We start from the raw sequence: 26,045 nt of genomic DNA on the forward strand, positions 1-26,045 counted from the left end.
ATCCAACCTTTTCTTAAAAACTTCCAGTATTGGAGCATTCACAACTTTTGCAGGCAAGTTGTTCAACTGATTAATTGTTCTCACTGTCAGGAAATTTCTTCTTAGTTCTAAGTTGCTTCTCTCCTTGATTAGTTTCCACCCATTGCTTCTTGTCCTGCCCTCAGGTGCTTTGGAGAATAGCTTGACTCCCTCTTCTTTGGGGCAGCCCCTGAGATATTGGAACTCTGCTATCATGTCTCCCCTAGTCCTTCTTTTCATCAAACTAGACATACCCAGTTCCTGCAACCGTTCTTCATATGTTTTAGCCTCCAGTCCCCTAATCCTCTTGGTTGCTCTTCTCTGCACTCTTTCTAGAGTCTCAATATCTTTTTGTACATCATGGCGACCAAAACTGGATGCAGCATTCCAAGTCTGGCCTTACCAAGGCCTTATAAAGTGGTATTAAGACTTCACGTGATCTTGATACTGTCCCTCTGTTTATGCAGCCTAGAACTGTGTTGGCTCTTTTGGCAGCTGCTGCACACGGCTGGGTCATATTTAAGGTAGTCCTTGACTTACAACAGTACATTTAGTGACTGTTCAAAATTACAATGGCACTGGAAAAAGTGACTTATGACCATTTTTTATACTTATGACTGCTGTAGCTTCTCCATGGTCATGTGATCAAAATTCAGATGCTTGGCAATTGACTCTGGGACACTGCAACTGTCATAAAAATGAATAGAATAACAGAGTTGGAAGGGACCTTGGAGGTCTTCTAGTCCAGCCACCTGTTCAGACAGCAAACCCTATACCATTTTGGTATAGGGTTTCCTGTCTGAGCAGGGGGTTGGACTAGAAGACCTCCAAGGTCCCTTCCAACTCTGTTATTCTATTCATTACATATTTTTATGCCAATGTGTTGGCTTTATAAAATCTTGGTTCCAATGCAAAACTTGAAGGGTCAATATGGATTGACCACAAAAAAGGGTCATTCTGTTATTCTGTTAATATTTACGGCCGTTGCAATGTCCCAGAGTCATGGGATCCCTTTTTGCAACCTTCTGACAAGCGAAGTCAATGGAGAAGCCAGGTTTCCTTGACAAACCTTGTTATTAACTTAACAACTGCAGTGATTCATTCTAATCCCATCCCGGGCGTGAAAGTCAGCTGGGTGACTTTGGGACCAGTCACTCAACTCACCTTGCAGATTGTCGTGGGTGGGGAAAGGCAGAGGAGGAGAAGTGAAGTGCTCTCTGAATTTGGTTGTTTCCTTGCAGATGTTTCATTACCCAAACGAGGTCATGTGTTAAGGAATTCGCAAAGTAACCCTTGAGTAGCAAGGGTGTGCACATGAAAGCGATTGAGAGTAGTTACGAATAAACACAGCCAACACACAGATACACTGAGCTGTGTTTACTTTCAGGAAATAGTAAGGCACAGTCCAATAAACAGTCCAGGTCATACACATATAAAGCAGGAGATAGCAAAACGACAGTCCAGGGATAATCCAATAGCAAAGTCTTCTTACCAGTCGTCGTAGTCATTCCCAATAAACAGTTCTTCTGGATTTGCAAACAGTAGCATACAGAGATATCAGAGAGCAAGAACAGCAAAGAGAAACGAACCATGTTTCTAGCTCCCTCTTAAGGACATTGGCTACAGAGCTAACCAATCAGGACACAGTATGATGCAATACAGCAGTCTTAAAGCTACATCGATGGTTTATATATTGCCAACCCAACAAGGTAGGAAAGGTACTCATTTCCTAACATCATGTCCTCAGTTACCTAGTTTGGGTGATAGAAACGTCTGCAGGAAAACAATCAAACTCAATAGAGCACCGAGGATCTCTCATTTCAACCCTGAGCTACAAACATTCTCTCATTTATTGGTGGGAGAAGCACTGGGTATGTTAGCTGCCTTGAGTCGTTTATTAAAATAACGCAGGGAGATCTATCTATATATAAAAGCGAAATACCACTCATGCATCATCATGAAATCTCCAGAACCGTAAAGACTGCAAACTTGAAATTTGGCACATATGTTCCTCTTGGCCTCTAGGTGCTCGCTAAGAAAAGATTTTTCGAAATGACCCATTAGACCATTAGTATTTCTTATATTATTATTAACATGCTCTGATGCTAAGGAGTTAGACGTTCTACTCCCCCTCCCCACCAGAAAAGGACTCTGTTCCAACTGCCAGTTGCCTTATATTAACACGCTCTGATGCTAAGGAGTTAGACATTCTACTCCCCCTCCCCACCTGAAAAGGACTCTGTTCCAACTGCCAGTTGCCTTATATTAACACACTCTGATGCTAAGGAGTTACACATCCTACATAAATTTTCAAGCTTTAAGTGTCAATGTATCAAGCCCAATCGCAACTACTCATTAAGTTTCAAGCTTTAACTGCCAAGTTATCAAGCCCGATCACATAGTTTCGTAGCGAAGCACGGGTATCCAGCTACTACTAGTAAATAAATAAATATAACCGATCAACATGCCTCGGGCTAGGCTTCAAAAAGAGCCCTGTCCCTTTAAGGAAGGGGAGGAGTCTGAGAGAAGACATTTGGCCCTGGAGGCATAAAAGGGCTCTGTCCCTGTTCAACCAGAAAGGTGGAGCTTTCCATGGTCCTGCAACAACCAGCTGGCCTCCTGCTGCCTTGTCCCATTGTGTGCACTCAAAGGGTGGCTTGCAAAGATCAGAACAATGGTGCAAATGTTTCAAAGCCAACGACGTCGAAGTAAACAAGAGAACCATTCCCAAAATTCATTTTCCACTAGAAGAGAAAAAAAAGAGAGACTTTCCTCTCCCCACCACCGCCAAAGAACAAGCCAATAAAAGAAGACCCCTTCTGAGATCATAAAGGAATAATAACAAAATAACCCATGTGACATAAAGGTTCCTGTGGGTTTACGTCTGGCATGCACCCACAACACAGCAGGAAAATATTCTACTAACCAGGCACATATTCCATAAAAAACCATTGCAAGATGTTCATGCTTTCTTTGAGCGTGAAGATAAACCTTTTAATTTCACAGTGACCCCTGCTGGATCTTTTGTTTTCCATTAAGAAACTACATACCGTATTTTTCGGACTATGAGAAGCACTTCTCCACCCCACAAAAAAAAAAAAAAAGTGGGTAGAAATGTCTGTGTGTCTTATAGACCGAATATGACCCTGTTTTTGGCCTCCTGAATCCCCTTCCGCATGTCCCCGAATAGGTTGTAAAAAAAATGCTTTTAAAAGTAAAAAAAAACAATTATTTTTTTTTAAATAATTTGATTTATATGCCGCCCTTCTCCGGAGACTCAGTTCGGCTTACAATGCGTTAAGCAATAGCCTTCATACTTTTGTATATTTATACAAAGTCAGCTTATTGCCCCCATAATCCGGGTCCTCAATTTACCTACCTTAGAAAGGATGGAAGGCTGAGTCAACCTTGAGCCTGGTGAGATTTGAACTTGCAGTAATTGCAAGCAGCAGATGTTAATAACAGTGCTTTAGTCCACTGTACTATAGGCTCTTAGGTTGTATGTTCTGTATCTTCTTTTCTTCCTGCTTCTAGCATGGCAACAAGTGGAAGAGCAGCTCCACAGTCAAGAGCAGGGAGATGGGAACATGCTACCTACCTACCTTTACCTATCTTAGAAAGGATGGAAGGCTGAGTCAACCTTGAGCCACAAGGTTGCACGCCACAGCTGATCACCCTCCCCCGCACGCACTGTTCTACTTACCCCATGCCTCCTTTTGGCGTGCACTGCGCGCGCACCTCGCACTTGGTGTGTGGTGTGCACTGCACATATGCAGTGCGTGTTTGGCACACAGCACGCATACGCAGCCAGCGAACTGGTAGTAAACCGGTTTAGAATTCACCACTGCTCTGAAGGCCCTCTGGAGGCCCTTCCCGAATTTCTGGTAGGCCTGTTTTTCACCCTCCCCAAGCCTCCGCGCACACCCTACATTTACCTGCATCCAAAACGGGTCATGTGAGGACTCCTGGGAGGGGAGAAGTAGGGTGGGCGGGGCAGGGCCAGCCAGGAGTGGGATTTGGGGGTTCTCCAAACTGCACAGAATTTTAGCTAGAGGTTTTCCCGAACCCCTAGCAGCCCATCGCTGGACATGTTGTTTTTTTAAAAAAACTCATCTATATTCCACAATATCTAACTCAAAAAGGTAAAACCTCACCCTTCAGTCTCCTGTCCCAAGGAGAGCATTTCCTTAGCATCTCTCTGTCGTCCTGACTCAAAGTCAAACAGGGTGACCGTGTCCATTTCAATGTCGTAGAAACAAATCCTAGGATCGAAACTGCCATCAGCCTATAACAATTAAAAAAAAAGAGAGATGATTGACTCACTGTAGGAATGATAGCCAGGAAAACCAGAAAGTACTAAACAGAGAAAATCGATAATATTCCCAGATACTTTCCACAATATTATTAACGTGGAGACGGTCATTTCTTGAATTCCAGCAACTCACAAATACCTTAAAGCAGAGGTCTTCAAACTTGGCAGCTTTGAGACTTGTGGACTTCAACTCCCAGAATTCTCCAGCCAGCTATGCTGGCTGGAGAGTTCTGGGAGCTGAAGTCCACAAGTCTTAAAGCTACCAAGTTTGAAGACCTCTGCCTTAAAGGAAGAGCCTCCCCTTCAAAAGTCTCAAATTAGGTTCCCCCAAATCTTTAAAAAATCTGTCCAGATTTTTTTTTTTAATGGGAAAAGTCAAATCTGCTTGAACGATACATTGGGCTGTATCTGGCTTGCTAGTTCCTTGAATGCAGATAAAGAATTGGGGTGGGGGTGGGGGTGGATAATGCGAGCACAGGACTCGGCTATGTAATACCAACTCTTCACTTAAACCAGTGTTTTTCAATCTTGGCTGCTTCAAGATGAGTGGACTTGAATTCCCAGAATTCCCTGGCCGGCTGGGGAATTCCGATAATTCAAGTCTACCCATCTTCTAATGGCTGAGGTTGGGAAAGACTGACTTAAACCTAACTTGGCCTTGTGGTTTTTATCTTCCAGAATAACAGACTATCAGAATCGGAAGGGACCTTGGAGGTTTTCTAGTTCAATTTAGCTCAGGTAGGAAACTCTGTACCATTTCAGACAAGTGCTTGTCCAATCTCTTCTTAAAAACCTCCCAGTGTTGGAGCATTCACAACTTCAGGAGGCACATTGTTCCACTGGTTAATTGTTCTCAGCCTCAGAAAAATTTCTCCTTAGTTCTACTGTAGGTTGCTTCTCTCCTTGGTTAGTTTCCACCCATTGCTTCTTGCTCTGTCTTCAGGTGCTTTGGAGAATAGCTTGACTCCCTCTTCTTTGTGGCAACCCCTGAGATATTGAAACATTGCTACCATGTCACCCCTAGTCCTTTTTTTTATTAAACTAGACAAACCCAATTCCAGCAACCGTTCTTCATATGTTTCAGCCTCCAGTCCCCTGATCATCTTTGTTGCTCTTCTCTGCACTCTTTCTAGAGTCTCAACATCTTTTTTACAGGTAGTCCTCCAGTTACGAACACAACGGAGTCTAAAATTAATATTGCTAAGTGAAACATTTGTTAAGTGAGTTTGCCGCATTCTACAACTTTTCTTGCCACAGTTGTTAAATGAATCATTGCGTTTGGTAAGTGAGTAGCATGGTTGCTAAGTGAATCTACCTGTATATCGTGGTGACCAAAAATGGATGCACTATGCCAAGTGCGGTCTTACCAAGGCATTATCGAGTGATATTAAACACGTTCCCTTTGGGTCTTCAGGTGAAAAGTGGGGGTCACGGTTCCAAGTAACACCCCCAACGAAAGAAAACTCTGAGGCACGAGTTTCCTCAAAGTTCCATTTTATTAGAGAAGTCATATTGGCACATCTGGGAAAACCCGAATCTGTAAGCTTCCGGGTTTTCTCCACCTAAAAGAAAGTCCAAGCCCCTGCCCTAGCACCCACATGTCCATCATGTTGTCCAATCACTGCATCGTCCCAACTGGAGATGCCTCCCAGTCACATTCCTCCAGGTGCAGAGAAGAGTGGCCTTGACTCTCAAAGAAAGGAATGTTATTTTGACTACATATTTCCTAGCTCCTTAAAATCCCCCCTCCCAATTTCTCAAAGTAGTAAATGTGGCAGGCCTGAATCTCCAAGGCCCAAGATGGATTCCAGGCCTGACAGTGAGGTTGTTCAGACTCACCTTGCTCAGGAGAATGCTGACTCTGTTGCCGCTTGTGTTGCACTTCACGGATGCAATCCCGAGAGTGCCAGGCATGAGATCTGCCAAGGCCTTGCTATTGCAATGTACTTTCGCTTCTCTGTGGGAAAATGAGAGACTGAACAGGTCACATGAACTGTCCTGGGTTTTCTTTTCCCTGCAAAACTGATCATCTGTTCTGACCTAGGCTTCCTTAGAAAGTATATAGCACAAACTTACGCCCTGGCAAACCTTTTTAATTCATATGACTGAATTATTGTCATTCCCAGTCCAAAAGGCTTCCCAGTCTTTCAGGGGAGTGTCTACAAACACCCACCTTATCTCCCTTGGAATGCTGCCAGAGAACTAATTGCCACACGCAGGTCAAGGCCAAATGTAGCACAGAGTCAAACAAAACTTTTCCACAGCTTTTACCGACCAGATGAACTAATTACTTCCTGCAAAAGCTCACATCCCGTCCGCTTCTCTTTTATGTCTTATGGGAGGGGCCAATCATCTCCAAGCCTTACTCCCAAGTCGACCCTGTTTTCTTGATTGTTCCTGTCTTCTGGCAGCTCTGCACATGCGCACACTGGAAACAGGCTCACGCTGTTCTTCTGCCTCACTGATGTCAGACTCCAGAGGCTCCGGAGGCAGCAAAGAACTACCAGATGGCCTTGGCCCCATCTCTGCCTCCGACTCAGAGCCCTAGTCCGAGCCTTCCCCAGACTCCAGGATTGGCCCCCATTCCTCCCCAACCTCCTCACTGTCAGAATCTGCTGCCAGCTGTGCTGGCCACTGGCGGGCCACAACATCATCAAAGATGGCATTCAAATTGTAAAAAAATAAATAAAAATGAACAAATGGAAAAGTTCGTAACAAAGCTCCGTACCTGCGAGAAAGATCAAAGATCTTAAAGTGAGACAAGTCGGTCCCCACTGTCAGGTAATTCCCGCAGACGTCCAGAAAGCAGGGATTGCCTTCCGATTCAGGGAAGGAAAGCAGCTGCTTCACGGTGCCCTGGGAGAGAAGAAATGCAGCAGGGTTCAAACTAGGCCTGGGTGGGTCGTCTTTGGTCATCCTGTCCTGACCAATAGCCCAGACCTTAACCCAGGGGTCTGCAACCTTAAACACACAAAGAGCCATTTGGACCTGTTTCTCACAGAAAAGAAAATACCGGGAGCCACAAAACCCTTCCCGTGCCTGACTATTTCTTGAGCGGCCACAAAACTTGCATATGTAGTTGAATTGAATGTTCTGTTTTCTTCTGAAATTTTTCTTTTCTTGAATTTATCCATGGTTGGCCTACCAGGGGTTGAAAAGCTCAATAAATCGCATGATGGCGGATGTCGCACATTGGAGGTTGTGACGCATATTTTGGGTGACAGGAAGCCGCAGCAGAGGGATGAAAAAGCCACACGAGGCTCTAGAGCCGCAGGTTGCTGACCCCTGCCTTAACCCAATTGAAAATCTATGCAGCCGACTAAAGAAACTTGTTAGTCAGAAGCGACCCAGCAATAAAACCCAGTTAATAGAAGCAATCCTTCAATCTTGGCTTCACATTAGAACAGCTGCAGAACTAAAAGATTTGGTTCACTCCATGGGAAGACGTTTTAAGGCCGTAATTCATGTTTTGTTTTGTTTTTTAAATTTAATTCATATGCTGCAGACTCAGGGCGGCTTACAATGCGTTAAGTAATAGCCTTCATACTTCTGTATATTTATACAAAGTCAGCCTATTGCCCCCATAATCTGGGTCCTCATTTTACCTACCTTAAAAAGGATGGAAGGCTGAGTCAACCTTGAGTCTGGTGAGATTTAAACTTGCAGTAATTGCAGGCAGCAGATGTAAGTGGATGTTAATAACAGTGCTTTAGTCTGCTGAGCCACCAGAGTTCTTGTTAAAGGTTACCCAACTAAGGATTAACTGACATGGGGGATAATTTTTGCATATCTCATTTTTTCTACGTGTTTCCCTTTTCTTCTTTATACTGTAGCTGCTATTCTAATAGCAAATCCTTCATAAAAGTTATTGCATGACATTCTTGATTCAATTATCTTTCCATTGATATATAATTTTATGGTACTACTCCAGAAAAAGGTTGGTTCCCAAAAGGTTTCCACAATTTTGGCCACTACTGTATACTGTTAATGGGCCAGACCATAGAGGCAGAAGAGTCTCACTCGAACCACAAATATCGTGCCATCAATCCCAAACTATTTCCTTAAGCAGAGGGCTTGTAACCTGCCACCCTGTAATGCCAACTCGCTTACTTGCCAGGTGCGGACTTGAACCCGATTTGGTTCAACGGTATAAAGGTTCTCTTCGTGCATAGCCAGTACCGGGGAATCACAGAGGAAAGAACCTGGAACCAGTCAAAAGAACATTCTTACAACGGCCTTAATCTCTCTTGTTATTTGTACAGCTAAGAGTTTCATCCAATAGGCTGTAAATTATCCCCGAATGCTGTCTACAAAAAAACCCCTAAAATATTAGCAATCTTTTCTTTAAGGTACGATAACCTTTATTGTCATTTTTTTCAGTGAACACACTGGCATGCATTAAACAATGAAATTCTGATGCCCATTCTCAAAAGAAAATAAATATATAACCACACACATACAGTACATGCACACACATATATGAGATACACACACACACACACACACACACACACACACACACACACACACGTATACCAGAGGTGGGTTTCAGCAGGTTCTGACCAGTTGTGGAGGACCAGTAGCGGAAATTTTGAGTAGTTTGGAGAACCAGTAGTAAAAATTCTGATTGGCCCCACCCCCATCTATTCTCTGCCTCCCGAGTCCCAGCTGATCAGGAAGAAATGGGGATTTTGCAGTAACCTTCCCCTGGATTGGGGAGGGAATGGAGATTTTACAGTATCCTTTCCCTGCCATGCCCACCAAGCCATGCCCACAGAACCGATAGTAAAAAAATTTGAAACCCACCATTGATATCTACACACACATAGACACGCTCACACACATACCGATATATATATATCTTCTTCTTGTGCCATATCCGCCATTGGATATTGGCGATCATGTTGGCGATCCTATGTTTATCAACAGCCACACAAAAAAGTGCTGTTGAGTTTTGTCCACAACATACATACATACATACATACATGTGTGTGTGTGTATATATGTATACACATACCCCCACACACATATATTAATCACAGTCCATTCTGAATACATTTTAGTACAGAAACATGCCTATTTTCTCTTTTCTTGCCCCTTTCTATAAAAAAGCAAATTATTGGCATTCTATATTATTTTCTAATATGCACCCAAAATTCCATTAAAAGCCGTTCAACCTACCGGAATTCCGTAAAGTGGCAGCTGAGAGTTCATAGATAGAAACTTGCTTTCCATTCCAGAATGCTACAGCATCCTAAAAGGCGGGATCAAAAAGGTCACTACAAATCCATTTTTTCAGATTAACCCAGATCTCAAAATTTGATACTACTCCTTTAGGGCCAACCAATAGAGTTTCTATATGGTATGTTCGCTTCTAGAGAAATTTTTCATGGACAATAGCAGCTCCTGGAGTTGATTCTGGTTGTGCCCCGTATAAAACGGTGACCCTTAAGATATATTATTATATCTTAATTAAACAGTAATTAATTTCATATATAAGAATTTTTGTATAAACTGTATAATTAGATAATTGATTAGACACCGCACTTGTAAAAATACAATATGACTACACGTTGCCGAACCGTATAGTTTGAATTGTAATATATTCTTAATTCAATAAAATTTCATTAAAAAAAAACAAAAAAACCTGGTGACCTTCACCTAAACAGCATTTAGCTTGCTAAATTCCTAGGAGAAAAAGATTTATCTCCTAGGAATTTAGCAACCTAAATACTGTTTATTCAGGTTCAAGAAAGTTAAGTCTATTAATTTCAATTATTATAGTTTCTGTTTTTGCTTCACCTTGCTGTGCAGACAGGAAAACTGCTGTTCTATTCATTATTTATTTGATTTCTATAGCTACTCATCTCAACAAATAACACTGTACATGTACATCAGGGATAGGTTCTCCTTACCTTTACTACCGGTTTGCATTGGGAGCGTGCGCATGCGCAGTTCACCTATGATGACGTCTGGGTCGGTGGGTGGAGCCTCCTGCCAGTTTTACTACCGGTTCTTGTGAACCGGTCCGAACCGGGGGCAACCCATCACTGATGTACATTATGCATCATACAATATATAAAACCGTAGAAATGGTGATGGATTTTAGAAGAAAACTACTAAACAACACAGTATCAACTGTAGAGACCTTCAAGTTTCTAGGTTCTATCATATCTCAAGACTTAAAATGGACACCTAACATCAAAAATGTCATCAAAAAAGCATAACACAGAATGTTCTTTCTGCCCCAACTCAGAAAGCTCAAACTACCCAAGGAGCTGCTGATCCAGTTCTACAGAGGAATTATTGAGTCTGTCATCTGCACCTTTATAACTGTCTGGTTTGGCTCTGCAACCCAATAAGACAGACACAGACTTCAGAGGATAATTAGAATTGCAGAAAAAACAATGGCTACCAATCTGCCTTCCATTGAGGACCTGTCTACTGCACGAGTCAAAAAGAGGGTTGTGAAAATATTTACAGACCCCTCGCATCCTGGACATAAATTGTTTCAACTTCTACCCACAAAACGACGCTATAGAACACTGCACACCAGAACAACTAGACACAAGAACAGTTTTTTCCTGAATGCCATCACTCTGCTTAACAACTAATTCCCACAACACTGTCAAATAATTTACTAAGACTGTATTACTATTATTATTCTCTTCCTTACTAGTATCTATCTCTTTCCACTTATTACTGTAACCATGCTGCTTGTATCTTTCAATGTATATTGTTTTTACTTGTTTCCTACCACGATTTGATATCTTATTAGTAACCTTGACTATCACTAAGCATTGTATGTTTTTATTCTTGATGAATGTATTTTATTCTCCTTATGTACACTGAGAGCATATACACCAAAGACAAATTCCTTGTGTGTCCAATCACACCTGGCCAATGAAGAATTCTATCTATCTTCATCCCCAAAACCAAGATAGTGGTACCTTGGTATTCATCATTGGCTACAGGAGGCATGGTGAGTACCAGAAACAAGAAGTACCAAACACATTTTTCCCCATAAGGAATAATGTAGTGAGTCACAAAGCAGCTGACAATGACCAGTTCTAGGTTGTGCGTCGAGTACCAATCAAACGATGAGTACCGGGACAAAATTTTCCCATCCAAATGCACTGAGGACCAATTTCGATGAGTTTCAATGCAGTTCACTGCACATGAGGTACCACTGTACATCGAACCGATGGAAAATACCTTGGTTGTGCACACTCCGTTCACATGCGTATCGATACGGAGGTTATCCATCATTTTGCTGCTGAAGCTGGTGATGTTGAACAAGTTTGGGGAAACCTGGACCACGGCCATTTGTTGATGGAAGTGCGAAGCCATGGCCTGTTCTCTCAGGATGGCTACCGAGTTGTTTAGGTTTACAGCCAACAGATTCTTTTTGGAACTCCACTTGAAAGACAAGGAAGAAAAACGCATTAGGATATTCACCGGCCGGCTTAAGGAGAAAATGCATTGTGTACAGAGCCACGGACCCTTTGAAAGAAACCATCAAAAGAAGACAAACATTGATAGCTTCTTAAGATAGTCTTCTTAAGAGATTTTTTTTTTTTTTAATTTGATTTATATGCCGCCCTTCTCCGGAGACTCAGGGCGGCTTACAATGTGTTAAGCAATAGCCTTCATTCTTTTGTATATTTTATACAAAGTCAGCTTATTGCCCCCACAAACTGGGTCCTCACTTCACCTACCTTAGAAAGGATGGAAGGCTGAGTTAACCTTGAGCCTTGGAGAGATTCGAACCAGCAGAAATTGCAGGCAGCTGTGTTAATAACAGGGTGCATTAAACCACTGTACTATCAAGGCTCTAGATTCTCAGTCATCCAAGGTCACGGTTGTCCCAAAGGTGTTTTTTTTTTTTTTCAAGAGGCAACTGGACTTTCTTATTTTTTTTTCTTTTGAAGATGTTTCGCTTCTCTTCCAAGAAGCTTCTTCAGCTCTGAAGAATGGGAATCCTTCCATTCTCCACTATCCCTGTCAGAGCTGAAGAAGCTCCTTGGAGGAGAAGCGAAACGTCTTCAAAAGAAAAAAACAAGAAAGTCCAGTTGCCTCCTGAAAAAGCACCTTTGGGATAACTTCTTAAGAGTTCCCAATGCTTGAATTATTATGATTTTGAACTGCACTTTGTAGGGAGGATAACATTTGGGAAATTAAGCAATTACCGTATTTTTTGGAGTATAAGACTCACTCCCCCTCCCACAAAAAAGAGGGTGGAAATGTTGGTGCATCTTATACACCAAATACAGTCATTTTTGGCCTCCCAAAATCCTGCCCCGCATGTTCTGTTTTCACCAAAAACAGGCCCGTTTTTCGCAAAAATGGGATGCGCAGAGGCTTTGGGAGGCCTGCAGAGTGCTCCTTGGGGCTGGGGAGGGGAAAATGTGACGCATGGGGGGTTTGGGAGGCCAAAAACTGGCCCATTTTTCACGAAAACAGGGTTTGGGAGGCGTGCAGAGTCTCCTGGAGGCCAGGGAGGGCAAAAACTTATTTTTTCTTGTTTACCTCTTCGATATCGTGGTGCGTCTTATACTCCGGTGCATCTTATAGTCCGAAAAATATGGTGTGTATGTATGTATCTCTATCTCTATCTCTATCTCTATCTCTGTCTATCTATCTATCTATCTATCTATCTATCTATCTATCTATCTATCTATCTATCCCGTTTCCCCAAAAATAAGACCTCCCCTGACAATAAGGCCAATCAGGCTTTTGAGCGCATGTGCTAAAATAAGCCTCCCCCCAAAATAATCCCTCCCCCAGGAAGCATTACAAAAAATGGGAAATCAATATACCAAAAGGGTTGAAACAAAAACTTGTAGTATATCTAGAAGGTATAGATGGCAAGGCCCAAAATCTATCCAGCAACAGTACAGTTCAAGCTGGCCGAATCAAATGCATTCTGCTTTGGTTATTTATGTAAGAGGCTTGCAAATCATAACAAATCATGTTTGTTATGATTTGTCTACCATAATAGATCAAGAGAACAAGAACAAGCGTTGTTATGTCTGTTAATTTAAGCGTATGCTGAACTTTAAAACCAAACAGGGCTGTACTTTTCATCTGCCAAAGATTAACGCCACAGACAAATAAACACTTCACACAAGGTTCTCAACAAGGCATTATCTATTTGCTCACATTTCCAACGAGTCTCTAGTTTCCTTTTCATTCTTATACCTGATTGGAAGAAATTGTTTTTTTAAATGTATTTATTGAACCAAATTAATATCCCATTGCAATCAAACAGAGCCTTAAGAGCTCACAGTAATAAGGAACGTAGTACAAAAAATTAAGGAAGGACTTTTCAAAACTGGTAGCCCTGGTAGCGCAGCAGACTAAAGCACTGTTATTAACATCAGCTGCCTGCAATTACTGCAAGTCCAAATCTCACCGGCTCAAGGTTGACTCAGCCTTCCATCTTTTCTAAGATAGGTAAAATGAGGACCCGGTTTGTGGTGGCAATAAGTTGACTTTGTATAAAATATACAAAAGTATGAAGGCTATTGCTTAACGCATTGTAAGCCACCCTGAGTCCCTGGAGAAGGGCGGCATATAAATCAAATAAAAAAAAAACCCCTCAGTAATATAATATAATGCTGGCGTCACATCTCCAAAGTCCCCTAGAAAATTTCTTTTTTTCAGAAGGTGGATAATGTTGGATAGAAATGAATCTTCAACAGAAGGCCCTTTCAGAGGGAGGGCCCATCTAATCTTAGACATCAATGTTTTTCCACCTTAAAATAAAATAACAGAGTTGGAAGGGACCTTGAAGGTCTTCTAGTCCAACCCCCTGCTTAGGCAGGAAACCTTACACCACTTCAGACAAATGGTTATCCAACATCTTGACTACTTGACTACTGCAACGCTCTCTACATGGGGCTCCCCTTGAGGAGCACCCGGAGGCTCCAACTGGTCCAGAATGCAGCAGCGCGGGTAGTGACGGGAGCAGCCTGGCGCTCCCATGTAACACCGCTCCTGCGCGAGCTGCACTGGCTCCCGGTGGTCTTCCGGGTGCGCTTCAAGGTGTTGGTTATCACCTTTAAAGCGCTCCATGGCATAGGGCCTAGTTATCTCCGAGACCGCCTGCTGCTACCGACGACCTCCCATCGACCCGTGCGCTCCCACAGAGAGGGCCTCCTCGGGGTGCCATCAGCCAAACAGTGCAGGCTGGTGACCCCCAGGGGGAGGGCCTTCTCTGTGGGGGCACCTACCCTCTGGAATCAATTGCCTCCAGAGATAAGGAGAATCCAAGACCTCGGTGCCTTCCGCCGTGCCCTTAAAACCTTCCTTTTTCAGCAAGCCGGGCTGGCCTAATTTTTTAAGTGTTTTTAAGTGTTTTGTTTATTGTTTTTAATTAATGGGGCCAAATTTATATATGTATATTTTAACTGTATTTTAATATTTGTACTTGATGTTTTTACTTGGCTGTTCACCGCCCTGAGTCCTCAGGGAGAAGGGCGGTATACAAATTCAAAATAAAATAAAAAATAAAATAAAATCTTCTTAAAAACTTCCAGTGTTGGAGCATTCACAACTTCTGGAGGCCAGTTGTTCCACTTATTAATTGTTCTAACTGCCAGGAAATTTCTCCTTAGTTCTAATTTGCTTCTCTCCTTTATTAATTTCCACCCATTGCTTCTTGTTCTTGGCAACTTTTAAGATGGGTGGACTTCAACTCCCAGAGTTCCTCAGCCAGCAGGACCTTAAAAGTCGGGAAGGTTGAAAAATACAGGTAGTCCTCGACTTATGACCATAACTGAGCCAGCATTTCCGTCGCTAAGCAATAGTGGTTAAGCGAGTTGCCTCTCATTTTACGAACTTCCTTGCCACAGTTTTAAGTGAGTCGCTGCAATTGTTACGTTAGTAACAACGGCTGTTCGGGGAAATCTAGCTTCCCTATGGACTTTGCTTGTCAGAAGGTCGCAAAAGGGGATCATGTGACGGTCATAAATATGAGTCAATTGGCAAGCATCCGAATTTTGATCATGTGACCATGGGGAGGCTGCAAGAGTCGTAAGTGTGAAAACTGGTCATCGGTCACTTTTTTTTCAGCTCCATTGTAACTTTGAACATTTCACTAAACAAATGGTCGTAAGTCGTTATCTCTGGTAACGCTAGACTTCAAACTAGGGCATCTAAAACCTTTGCCAGACCTATCCTTGAATACTGTTCACCTGCCTGGAACCCTCACTGTATTTCAGACATCAATACGCTAGAGAGGGTCCAGAGATATTTTACTAGAAGAGTACTCAAATCCTCTGCTGGAAATAAAATTCCCTATCCCACCAGGCTTGAAATTTTAGGTCTGGATAGCCTCAAACTACGCCGTCTACGTTCCGACCTATGCTTAGTTCATAAGATTATTTACCAAAAAGTCCTACCTGTAAATGAGGACTTTAATTTCAACCGTAATAACACAAGGGCTATTAATAGATTCAAACTCAATGTAATTCACTCTAATCTTGTGGAAAATATGACTTCTGCAATAGAGTAGTAAATGTCTGGAACACTCTACCTGATCCTGTTGTTAGTCTCTCTAACCCCCATACCTTTGACCTTAAACTGTCTCCCATGGACCTTTCATGTTTCTTAAGAGGTCCCTAAGGGAGCGTGCATAAGCGCACCAGCTGCCTACCGTCCCAGTTCTATCATCCCCATTTATATGTAATCATTCTATGTGTTTATGGCTATGTTTTGCCTATTTATTTCCTTTTATTTGTGCCAAAAAATTTTCATGTGTCCATGTCTATGTCTATAATGTTACTTGTTTCCTTGTACTTGTTGACAAATGAATGAATGAATGAATGAATGAATGAATGAATGAATGAATGTATGTGGCATCTCCCAAGGAATTGTTATCTCTAGCGAGCTCACCTGTGCCAAGAAAGCTTACTCTGGGTATCCCTGATGTGGGACTGTACCTTCTTTGGCACTTGGTGTTGCATCCAAGTAAGCCAAAGGGAAGGATCAACTCTTATCGGTGACTTTACCTCGATTTGAATGATATTCCCGTCCAGCTCTGTAGGGGTCTGAAGTTTCCATCTGTCCTTGCCTTCCAGGGACCAGGTAGTTTGGCTAATGAATGGCACTTTCCTCCACATAGCTATTCGGCCCTTATTGGTGCCAGCGGCTAGAAGACCTGTCAAATGGACCATATTAAAATCTGGTCAAGGATGTCGTCAGAGCTGATTGACTGTTTTGATTAAAGAAAAGAATAGAAGGGCTCTTGTTTTTGTTTTTTTTTAGAATTAGAATTAGAATTCTTTATTGGCCAAGTGTGATTGGACACACAAGGAATTTTGTCTTTGGTGCATAGGCTCTCAGTGTACATAAAGAAAAAATAAAATATATTCATCGAGAATCATAAGATACAACACTTAGTGATAGTCATAGGATACGTAGAACAGTTTTTTCCCCGAACGCCATCACTCTGCTAAACAAATAATTCCCTCAACACTGTCAAACTATTTACTAAGTCTGCACTACTATTAATCTTCTCATCGTTCCTATCACCCATCTCCTCTCACTTACGACTGTATAGCTGTAACCTTGTTGCTGGTATCCTTACGATTTATATTGACTGTTTCCTGCTATGATTTGATTGCTTATTTGTACCCTATGACTATCATTAAGTATTGTACCTTCTGATTCTTGACGAACGTATCTTTTCTTTTTATGTACACTGAAAGCATTTGCACTAAAGACAAATTCCTTGTGTGTCCAATCACACTTGGCCAATAAGGAATTCTATTCTATTCTATTCTATTCTATTCTATTCTATTCTATTCTATTCTATTCTATTCTATTCTATTCTATTCTATTCTATTCTACTCTACTCTACTCTACTCTACTCTACTCTACTCTATTCCCTATTCTACTCTACTCTACTCTACTCTACTCTACTCTAAACTAATCTAATCTCATCTAATCTCATCTCATCTCATCTAACCTCTAATTTTAGTTAGAGGTTCTCCTGAATCCCTGTGAACCCCCAGCAGCCCACCCCTGGTAATGGACCAATTTAAAGCAAGCTGCATCTCATTCCAACTTTGCCATCTAAGGCCAACTCACCACAGCCAGGGGACAACTTGTGGCGGGACAATTCAAGGATACAATTTAACGATTTAAAATAATTATAAAATTAAATGATATTTTTTAAAAAAACATGGATAATTAAGGTGCTCAAGTTCAAAGCAACCTGATCGTTTATATACCTTTGGCATTGCAATAGGAGACGCAATGGACACATTCTCCGGTTTCGAAGCCTAGCTGTTCATCCAGAGAAAGGACGTAATTCTCACCCCGTTCCAAGTCCCAGAACCTACACAGAAAAGGTACAAGAAATATAGTTAATAAAGTGCATGGCTTACAAAAAAAATATATCAAAAGGCATTATTGTAAAGCCTGATGCTGCCCATATTTGTTTTTCTGCCTTGCCTTGGCTGTTTGCCAACTTCTTTTCTTGTATCTCTCCCTAAGACTGTGAGAAACTCTTCCTGTTCTGACCTAGGCTTCCCCAAACCATGAAGCAGACTCCTTGTCCCAACAAAAACCCCTTTTTATTAAGTTACTGTGAGTTCCTGTCATTCACATCCAGCAAAGTCTTTCAAGGGAGACTTTACAGTCACAGACCTTATCTGGCTTGGGGAGCTGCCAGGCCGATATCTTCAAAACTTGGCAAGGAGTCTCTGAGAGTCACAAACCAATTAAGCAAACTAATTGTCTCCTGCAAACTTCACTCCCCTTTTGCTCCTCTTTTATTCCCTCTGGGAGGGGCCATTCACCTATGGCTTTACTCCTGAGTCGACCCTTGTTCTTTAGCTGTTCCCTTCTCCTGGCAGCTCTTTGCATGTGCACACTGGGAACAGGCTCCAGCTGTTCTTCTGCCCCACTGATTTCCGACTCTGAAGGCAGCTGACAACTGTCAGACGGCCTTGGCCCCCTCTCTGCCTCCGATGCAAAGCACTCATCAGAGCCTTCCCCAAAGTCCAGGACTGGCCCCTGTTCTTCCCCAACCTCCTCACTGTCTGAATCTGCTGTCAGATCCGCTGGCCGCTGGCAGGCCACAACACTTCCATTCACTTAAGGCAACTCTAAAACTAATCATAACCATGGTTAAAACAGTAACCATCCAGTAGCTGGCCTATTGCTTAAGAGATGAAGCAGGAGGGTGGAGATTACAGTCCTTTAATTGAGAGAGATATTTCTTGTTCTTCGTGTCTACTCGCTCAGCGCTGCTCCTAAGAGTTCTGTGACTTTGAAATCATATGACAGTATTTTTCAGAACGCATCCATGAACACCAACGAGCAGTCGGAAGACATGATGAAAATTCTTCAATTTCACAACATACAGACAGATTTAACCATAGGTTCAATTGGGAAAACGTGACCAAAAATGTGACTTTTTTATCCGTTTGTTCATACATACATACCATATTTTTCAGAGTATAAGACACACTTTTTCCCCCTATAAGAGGGTGAAAATTTGGGTGCGTTTTATACACCAAATGTAGCCCTGTCCCCCCGCTGGCCCCCACCCTTTGGCCTCTGCCTCCCAGCAGTTTACCTCCTTGCAGCAAGCAGCAAATAGTAAACAGCCATTTTCAGCTTCAGCACAGCCTGATTAGCACAAGCAATTGATTGCCGGTTGGATCGGCTTCCCGACCATCAGCTGTTTCAGGCTGCAGGGACTGCCATTGCTTATTGCCATGAGGGCCTCTGCTGTTTGCTGGAAGGAAGCAAATTGCTGGGAGGCAGATTTTTTTTCTTGTGCTAATCAGGCTGTGCTGAAAATGAAAACGAAACTAAAGCAGGCTGTTTGCTGTTTGCTGCAAGGAGGCAAATTGCTGGGAGGCAGAGGCAGATTTTTTTTTCTTGTTTTCCTCTCCAAAAAATGTAGGTCTTAATAGTCTGGAGCATCTTATACTCAGAAAAATATGGTACATACATACATACATACATCATATTTAGGGATTGCCTGTCTCCCTCACAGAGGGAGAGATTGTATTTGAGGCAGAAGTCATGGTTTAAAAGAAACTATGGTTAACTACTAAGCAAGCCAGTTTAGCCATATTTTATCAGGTCGTGTAAGAAAGAAGTTAGTGAAAAAAAAGCGAAAGTTAGAATATTTTGGACACGTGATGCGACACCCAGAAAAATATGGCATACTTCACTTAATTCTCCAAGGAAAGATTGAAAGCAAATGAGGTCCAGGCAGAAGAAGAACATCATGGCTTCAAAATCTGGTTTGGACAAAACTTAACAGCACTTTTTTGTGATAAAAATAGGATCGCCAACATGATCACCAACGTCCAATGATGGATATGGCAGAAGGAGGAGGAGAAGAAGAAGGAGAAGGAGGAGGAGGAGAAGGAGAAGGAGAAGGAGGAGAAGGAGAAGGAGAAAATGAAGGAGGAGGAGGAGGAAGGAAGGAAGGAAGAAGGAAGGAAGGAAGGAAGGAAGGAAGGAAGGAAAGAAAGAAAGAAAGAAAGAAAGAAAGAAAGAAAGAAAGAAAGAAAGAAAGAAAGAAGTAGTGAGGTCTCAGGAGTTCTTACAGGCACCTCTTTGTTCTTAAATCTAATGTTGCATTTGGTATAATTTAAGGTTATAGGTGAACCAGGCAGCACCACAAAAGACCAAATCCTTTTCTTACCTAAGAAGGGGTTCGTTTGTTGCTGTGATAAGGAGGCTATGATCAATCAAAGTGATATCAGCAGGATGATTCATTTTTCCACTCAACTTCACCTGGTGACAAAAAGCATTCAGCACACCAAGTTATTGAGTGTAATTAATCCTTTCTCAAAGATCACGGCCCAAGCAAGCCACGTGCGCTGAAATAAAAGTGGCTGACCGTTTGAAAAGGCAGTTCAGCGTGTCTGCTCATAAATTATTTTTCATTCTTCACTTTCAGGCATGTATAATGAAGTGGAGCTCCAGTGTCCTCGAGGCAGCGTGTAAACCAGCCAAAATCCACAACAATTAACTTTTTTCATAAGTAATGTGTCACACAGAGCCCGCTACCTTACCTTCAGAAGTTCTTCTGCTTCTCCTTCGGGAGAAATTTTGTGAAGGGACAAGAGGAGAGTCTCCGTTATTACTACTAAGACGTCTCTTTCCATGAACAGCATTTTTTGGATGGAAGTTTCTATCACCAGCGCTTGGTTGGTCTTTCCTCTTTCGCTCACATAATGCACAGTTCCTGCAATGCAAACAATTGGGTAGTTAACTCGGCCATCTAATGAAGCTCAGGCTGTCCCAAATTCAGGATTAATGGTGAAAAAAACTTATCTCAAATGATCTCAGAGTGGAATCAACCGATGCCTTTTTCAAAATGATGGAAAGAACCTTAATGGAAGCAGTAAGGTTTTATGAAGATGATGGTTACGGGAGATTGTGACCTTAGCCATGAAAGCCAACTGCGTTGGGGCCCGCCAGCGAATCTGTCAGCAGATTCGGACAGTGAGGAGACTGGGGAGGAACATGGGCCAATCCTGGAGTCTGGGGAAGGCTCTGATGAGTGCTGTGCGTCGGAGGCAGAGATGGGGCCAGGGCCGTCTGACAGTTGTCAGCTGCCTTCAGAGTCTGACATCAGTGAGGCAGATGAACAGCTGGAGCCTGTTCCCAGTGTGCGCATGCGCAGAGCTGCCAGAGGAAGGGAACAGCTAAGGAACAAGGGTCGACTCAGGAGTAAAGCCACAGGTGGACAGTGAATGGCCCCTCCCATAGGGAATAAAGAGGAGTGAAAGGGGAATGGAGTTTGCAGGAGACAATTAGTTCGCTTAATTGGTTCGTGACTCTCAGAGACTTCAAGTTTTGAAGATATCGGCCTGGCAGCTCTCCAAGCCAGATAAGGTCTGCGACCGTAAATTCTCCCTTGAAAGACTTTGCTGGATGTGAATGAGAGGAATTCACAGTAATTTAATAAAAAGGGGTTTTTGTCGGGACAAGGAGCCTGCTTCAGGCTCTTGGGAAGCCTAGGTCAGAACAAACTGGGTGTCCTTGAGGCAATCTTCAGGAGACCGTGAGTTCTAGTCCAGGCTTAGACACGAAAGCCAGCTAGGTGACTTTGGGCCAGTCCCTCTATCTCAGCCCAACTCACCTCAAAGGGTTGTTGTGGGGAAAATAGGAGGAGGAAGGTGTGCTGGGTATGTTCACCGCCTTGAGTTATTTGAAAAAAATAACAAAGACGGGAAATAAATACAAATTATATTTTTTTTTAAAAAAAGAACCGAAAGACTAAAAATAACGGCTAAAAAGGAGCCAGGAACGCATAGGCTATAAGGAATCCATTGAGACCCTATGGAAAGTGGCATTATTCACTGTCAATATTAAGAGTATGAACAAATAAGAAATTACAGGAAACAGATCCAAAGAGCTCTCTCGTTCTCTCTCTCCACTTGTGCCAAGATTCAAGGAAAATGATCTCTCTTAATACCTTGTTTACATCTCAAAAGCTAAGAGCAACTTGCCAAATTTAAAACCATGCATTTATGGTTTACCCATAGGGGGAGCTGTGACCTTCCAAATTAACCGCCATATGAATTTCATTGGTTTGCGGTATAGTAAGCCTATCCAGTCCTTCCCATGGACCTGGGATAGGCAGACATGGATGTTAGAGGTAATGTCGCAGGATGTAAGCTATTCCAAGTACAGCTGCCTTTTGCAATTGACTACTGATGAATTTGTCAATGGTGTTAAATAGTGCCTCAGTTGTTTTGGGATTTATTATAAAGATCATAAATGATATGGAATGTATTACTATGTATATGAATTATTATATAAGTGGGCATCAAAGGTCCTTGGTGCAGCTTGTAGGAATCACAAGAATTAGCTTTTTCGTAAGTAATCCATCACACAGCTTTAAATATTTGTATAAATTACTGTATTTTTCGGAGTATAAAATGCACCTGACTAAGACTAAATTTAGAAAAGGAAAACAACAAGAAAAAGTTTTTGGCCTCCCTTTTTTCGGCCCTTTTCCAGCCCGTTTCCAGGGCTTTGTTCAGCCCATTTGGGGGAGCTTTTCCCAGCCCATTTTCGAGGCTTTTCCTGGCCCATTTTCAGGGCTTTTTTCTGCCTGTTTTTGAGGCTTTTTTTCTGCCTATTTTAAGGCTTTTTTTGGCCCATTTTTTATGAAAAAATGAACCAAAAAAAGCCTCAAAAACGGGCCAAAAAAAGGCCCAGAAAAGGCCAAAAGAAAGGCCTGAAAACAGGGTGTGCGAAGGCCAAAAAATACCCGGTGGGTGTGCAGGGCTTCGGCAATATTTATTTTTTATTTATTTTTTAAATTTGATTTATATGCTGCCCTTCTCCGGAGACTCAGGGCGGCTTACAATGTGCTCAGCAATAGCCTTCATCCTTTTGTATATTTATACAAAGTCAGCTTATTGCCCCCACAACTGGGTCCTCAATATTTGGTCTATAAGATGCACAGACATTTTCATCCCCCTTATGGGCGACAAAGAAGTGTGTCTTATAGTCCTAAAAATAAGGTATATAACATAAATGTAAAGAATAAAGATCAGCCAATACATTCTTGTTTTTAAAATCAGCTTTGTTCTTACCATCGATCACGCTTACAAAGAAGGACAGGCCTTCCTGGGGTCCCATTTTCAGAGCCATCCCCATTCCAGATTTTCTCCAGTTAAACATATCCAGGGCCTTCTCATCACCGCTCACAGCAGCTTTGGCCAGCTGGACCAAATCTCTGCAGGTGAGAACAAGACATTTGAGTTTTGGCATCCTTTGGATTTACAAGACGACAGCTTCCTGTTACAGGCAGACCTCAATTTACAATCATCCATTTAGTGACCGTTCAAAGCAGCTCTGGAAAAAAAGTGATTTTTGACTGATCCTCGCACTTACGGCTGTCACAGCATTCCTAAGGTCACATGGTCGAAATTCGGGTGCTTGGCAACTGGCTTGTATTTATGACGGTTACAGTGTCCCTGGGGTCATGTGATCGCCATCTGCAACCTTCCCAGCTGGCTTCTGACAAACAAAGTCAACGGGCGAAAGCCGGATTCGCTTAACGACCAAATGATTCAGCAACAGCAGTGATTTGCTTACCAACCACAGCAAAAATAGTCATAAAATTGGGGGTGACTTATTTAATAGCCACCATCCCTAGCAATGGAAATTCTGGTCGCAGCTGTGGTCGTAAATCAAGGACTACTTGCAAAGAAAAATAACTTTAACAGCAAGAGGTTTCTCACCCCATCCCAAAGTAAGTCCTAGATGTTTTCTAATATTAAAGGTTTTTTTTTTCTGATAGGCATTTAAGGCATAGCACAAAAGGAAACAGCAAGCATCCATTGGATTTTAAACATACATTGTGCTGAAAGTAACAGCACAATTGGGGCCAAATTAATATATATCCTTTTAATTGTTTTTTAATGTTTGTATTGTATGTTTTTATCTGGCTGTACACCGCCCTGAGTCCCTTGAGAGAAGGTGCGGTATATAAATTCGAAATAAAATAAAATAAATAAAATAAATTTTTTAGATGCTTTAGGAAGGCAGAGAGAAACAGGATGGAAAAATATAAAAGGTTTCAACCTGAGCAGGAGGCTATAAAAATAGATAATCCTAAGAACGATTAAAAGAAACCATGAAACAGAGGAAAGATTCATCACCGATACGAATGCCTAAACATTGAAGAAGTTTCAAATTTTTGTTCCAGTGGAACTTAGTATCAATTCTGGCCAAAGTCTCATACTTACTCTCCGGGAGGAGGTGGGCGAAAAATGCAGAAAGTAAGATGTTTTCCATACTCATGTTTTAACAAAGGGGGGCCTTGGACTCTACCCCGCTGATCCATCCGCCACAATACAAGAACCCCGAGCTGCAAAAGAGAGATCATTCGATTAATATTTTCTTCTGGACAAAAGAAAATTGGTGCACCACTGCAATTGGTGGTCTCTGGTTTGTCTTGAGATGAGCTCATATCTTTATCAATCACTTTATATGGAGAAGCAAGTTCTCAATAATTGGCTGTACATAAGCACAACTAGCCAAAATATGCTAAATGCCCATTTTTATGATCTTTTTAGAACAAAACCGCTCGTGATCTTTTCTCTCCTATGCCAGGGGTCAACAACCTGCAGCTCTGGAGCCGTATGTGGCTCTTTCATCCCTCTGCTGCGGCTCCCTGTTGCTGGTCAGCTCCACAATTGATAGGGCTTTTGGTTAGGACAGGTAGAGGTAAGACAGGTAGACAGGTAAAAGGATGCCGCGCTAGGAAAAGACTCTATGGTGGGGGAACTGACTTCCAGTCAGCAGAGGAAAAAGGACACCACGCTAGGAGGAGACTCTATGGTGGGGGGAACCAGACTTCCGGTTGGCTCCAGAATTGAATGGGGGCTTCCGGTTAGGACCTTTGTGGCTCGAGTGCTTAAGGTTGCCGACCCCTGTCTATGTCAAGAGAATTCAATGTACAAGTAGATAATCCTTGATTTACGACCACAATTGTGGCCAGAATTCCCGTTACTAAGTAAGGCTGGTGTTAAGTGAGTTGGGGCTGATTTCACTACCTTGTCTGCCATTGTTGCTTTGGAAATCACTGCTGTTAAGTGAATTGGGGGGTCTTTAAGTGAATCCCCGTCGACTTTGCCTGTTGGAAGCCAGCTGGGAAGCTCATAAATGATGATCACATGACCCCAAAACACTGCAACCATCATAAACACATGCCAGTTGCCAATACCCGAATTCTGATCGCATGACTGTGAGGTTGTAAGGGAGAGGATGGGTTGAAAATTATTATTTTTTAGTGGTGCTAAAAGTTCAAACTGTTCTGCCCCAGCTACGGACCCCAAAGAACGCAGCACACACAAAGTCTGTTCAAACCTTAATTTACTGAATAAACCAGTCTTTTACAACAACAGCTGTTAATTAACTGCATTAACAGCCACCAAGATGTCGAAGAAAAATAACTGAAAACTTACTATGGTTGGCAGAATGCCCAGAAGCAATTTGCAGGAAGCTGATAAGCAAGACAAGACACGAAGGTATGTGAACGAAGTTGTTCCCTGCAAATTGCTTCAGTCGACGTTCCTCCTTAAATAGGCTAAGGGAGTGGCCAATTAGCCCCAAGTCTTACTCTTGAGGAGACCTCTTCCTGAGGAGCCACTCCTGCCTTTTGGCAGCTCTGCGTGCCTGTGCATCGAGAAGAGGCTCCTCCTCTTCATCCTCTTCACTTAAGGGAGCTTCTGGAGGTTCTGAAGGCCCTGGCTGAATCCCTGCCTCTGGCACCACATCTTCTCCAGCCTTCTCACTGTCTGACTCGAGTGCCAGCTGCACAGGCTGCTGGCGCAGCATCACACCAGCCTCCTTGCTGTCTGAATCAGCTACTAGCTGCACAGGCTGTGTACGGGCCACAACACAAACAGACTTACAACCCTAAACAAAGGGTTGTAAGTCAAGGACTAACTGTAGGCCATAATTTGCCCTGAAGTAAACATCAATCAATGTTTGGGGTTCTAGGAAGCAAAATGGAAAGGGTTACATTTGTAAGGATGTCACATCCTGACTCAATGCCCTGCAGCCCTTGGCATCAACATGCACGCCATGTTCTTCCTGTCTGGCAAGTTCACGGCCAGACGGCAAAGAGTAGTTGCTATGCTGTCCATCACGACTAGGTTACTAAAAACCTCGAACTGCTCCACCACATTAAAAAAACAACTTGTGCTTCATA

The 26,045-nt window shown here is 42.5% G+C and overlaps 1 protein-coding gene across 1 annotated transcript in view; it reads right to left on the reverse strand.

Moving 5' to 3' along the window:
- IFT140 (intraflagellar transport 140) overlaps positions 1-26,045 on the reverse strand; it is a 91,036-nt gene that overhangs the window by 63,818 nt on the left and 1,173 nt on the right. The window contains exons 3-14 of the mRNA XM_070955238.1: positions 24,076-24,197; positions 22,918-23,060; positions 20,380-20,552; positions 20,007-20,098; positions 17,569-17,675; positions 16,345-16,493; positions 11,546-11,749; positions 9,512-9,584; positions 8,441-8,532; positions 7,059-7,186; positions 6,170-6,287; positions 4,173-4,303 (exon numbers count right to left, since the gene is read on the reverse strand). Of these exons, the coding sequence (XP_070811339.1) occupies positions 4,173-4,303; positions 6,170-6,287; positions 7,059-7,186; positions 8,441-8,532; positions 9,512-9,584; positions 11,546-11,749; positions 16,345-16,493; positions 17,569-17,675; positions 20,007-20,098; positions 20,380-20,552; positions 22,918-23,060; positions 24,076-24,197 (1,532 nt within the window). The remainder of the gene's footprint in view (positions 1-4,172; positions 4,304-6,169; positions 6,288-7,058; positions 7,187-8,440; positions 8,533-9,511; positions 9,585-11,545; positions 11,750-16,344; positions 16,494-17,568; positions 17,676-20,006; positions 20,099-20,379; positions 20,553-22,917; positions 23,061-24,075; positions 24,198-26,045) is intronic.

This window comes from Pituophis catenifer, unplaced genomic scaffold (assembly GCF_029215685.1).
Source record: "Pituophis catenifer annectens isolate HBS135680 unplaced genomic scaffold, rPitCat1.0.hap2 SCAF_16, whole genome shotgun sequence".
NCBI lineage: Eukaryota > Metazoa > Chordata > Lepidosauria > Squamata > Colubridae > Pituophis > Pituophis catenifer.